Source organism: Plectropomus leopardus, unplaced genomic scaffold (assembly GCF_008729295.1).
Source record: "Plectropomus leopardus isolate mb unplaced genomic scaffold, YSFRI_Pleo_2.0 unplaced_scaffold49193, whole genome shotgun sequence".
In the NCBI taxonomy this organism is placed as follows: domain Eukaryota; kingdom Metazoa; phylum Chordata; class Actinopteri; order Perciformes; family Serranidae; genus Plectropomus; species Plectropomus leopardus.
Window position 1 is genome coordinate 1 of NW_024653988.1, and position 849 is coordinate 849.

At 46.6% G+C, this 849-nt stretch overlaps 1 protein-coding gene across 1 annotated transcript; it reads right to left on the minus strand.

Annotated features, from left to right (window-relative positions):
• Positions 1-487: 487 nt before the first annotated feature.
• On the minus strand, positions 488-846 carry LOC121939490 (transcription factor BTF3; the record flags this gene model as incomplete). The annotated part of the gene is made up of 2 exons (XM_042482509.1): positions 488-712; positions 814-846. Coding segments are annotated over 2 exons (240 nt in total), but the record flags the coding sequence as incomplete, so codon positions are not given.
• Positions 847-849: the final 3 nt, after the last annotated feature.

Here is an 849-nt window from a genome sequence, read left to right on the forward strand (position 1 = left end):
AAACAAACATGGCGGTTGACAAGCACAAAAAAGTAGCTGTTACTTTTGACAGAAAATTCATAAAGAAACCTTAAATTTTGGATGGAATTATGGAGATGGCGTGAACACGGCCTGAGCATGTTACAGCGTGAGCTATAGGTGAGTAAATCCTAAGTTGAGTTCCATATTGCATTAAAACCCTCTGAGATCTGCGGGACTGCCGGCAATCTTCAGGGTCCCCCCCTCCTCACAACAGGAAGATTATTTGTGATTTGAAATTGGGGCAACTAAGCTAGACTTGCAAACGGATGGGGGGTGGGGGTGGGGGGGGGGGTTGTAGAAAAAACAAACAAACAAAAAAAATACCTCACACCACAGGAAAATCTGGTCAGATAATCTTTACAACTGTCACAAAACTGGGGCTTTGCTGACAGGTGTTAGGAGGGCGGAATCAGGCCCCAGACCATCTTGATTCACCTGTAATGTGTACCGGGCATTAGAACAACTAAGCGAGTCTAACAGGTTACTAACCCTGTTTGGGCAGAGCCTCAGCGAGTCTCCTGAGGCTCGTCAGGCTGTCGGCTCCCAGCTGGTTCAGGATACCAGGAAGCATCTCGGTCAGCTGCTTGGTCTCAGCGTGGCCAGTGATGGTGAAGGTGTTGGCTGCGAGGGAGGCCTGCACTTTGGGATTGTTAAAGTGGATGACTGTTCCTTGATTTGTAAACATGTTAACCTGCAACAGAAGACAAAAGTTTGCAACGAAACCCCAGGCAGCACTGAAACCGTCACCTTAAGTCAAAATGAGACAAAACTGAGATGAGAGTTTATTCCTACCTCTTCAATACCAGAGATATTGTTGACACCGAGTTT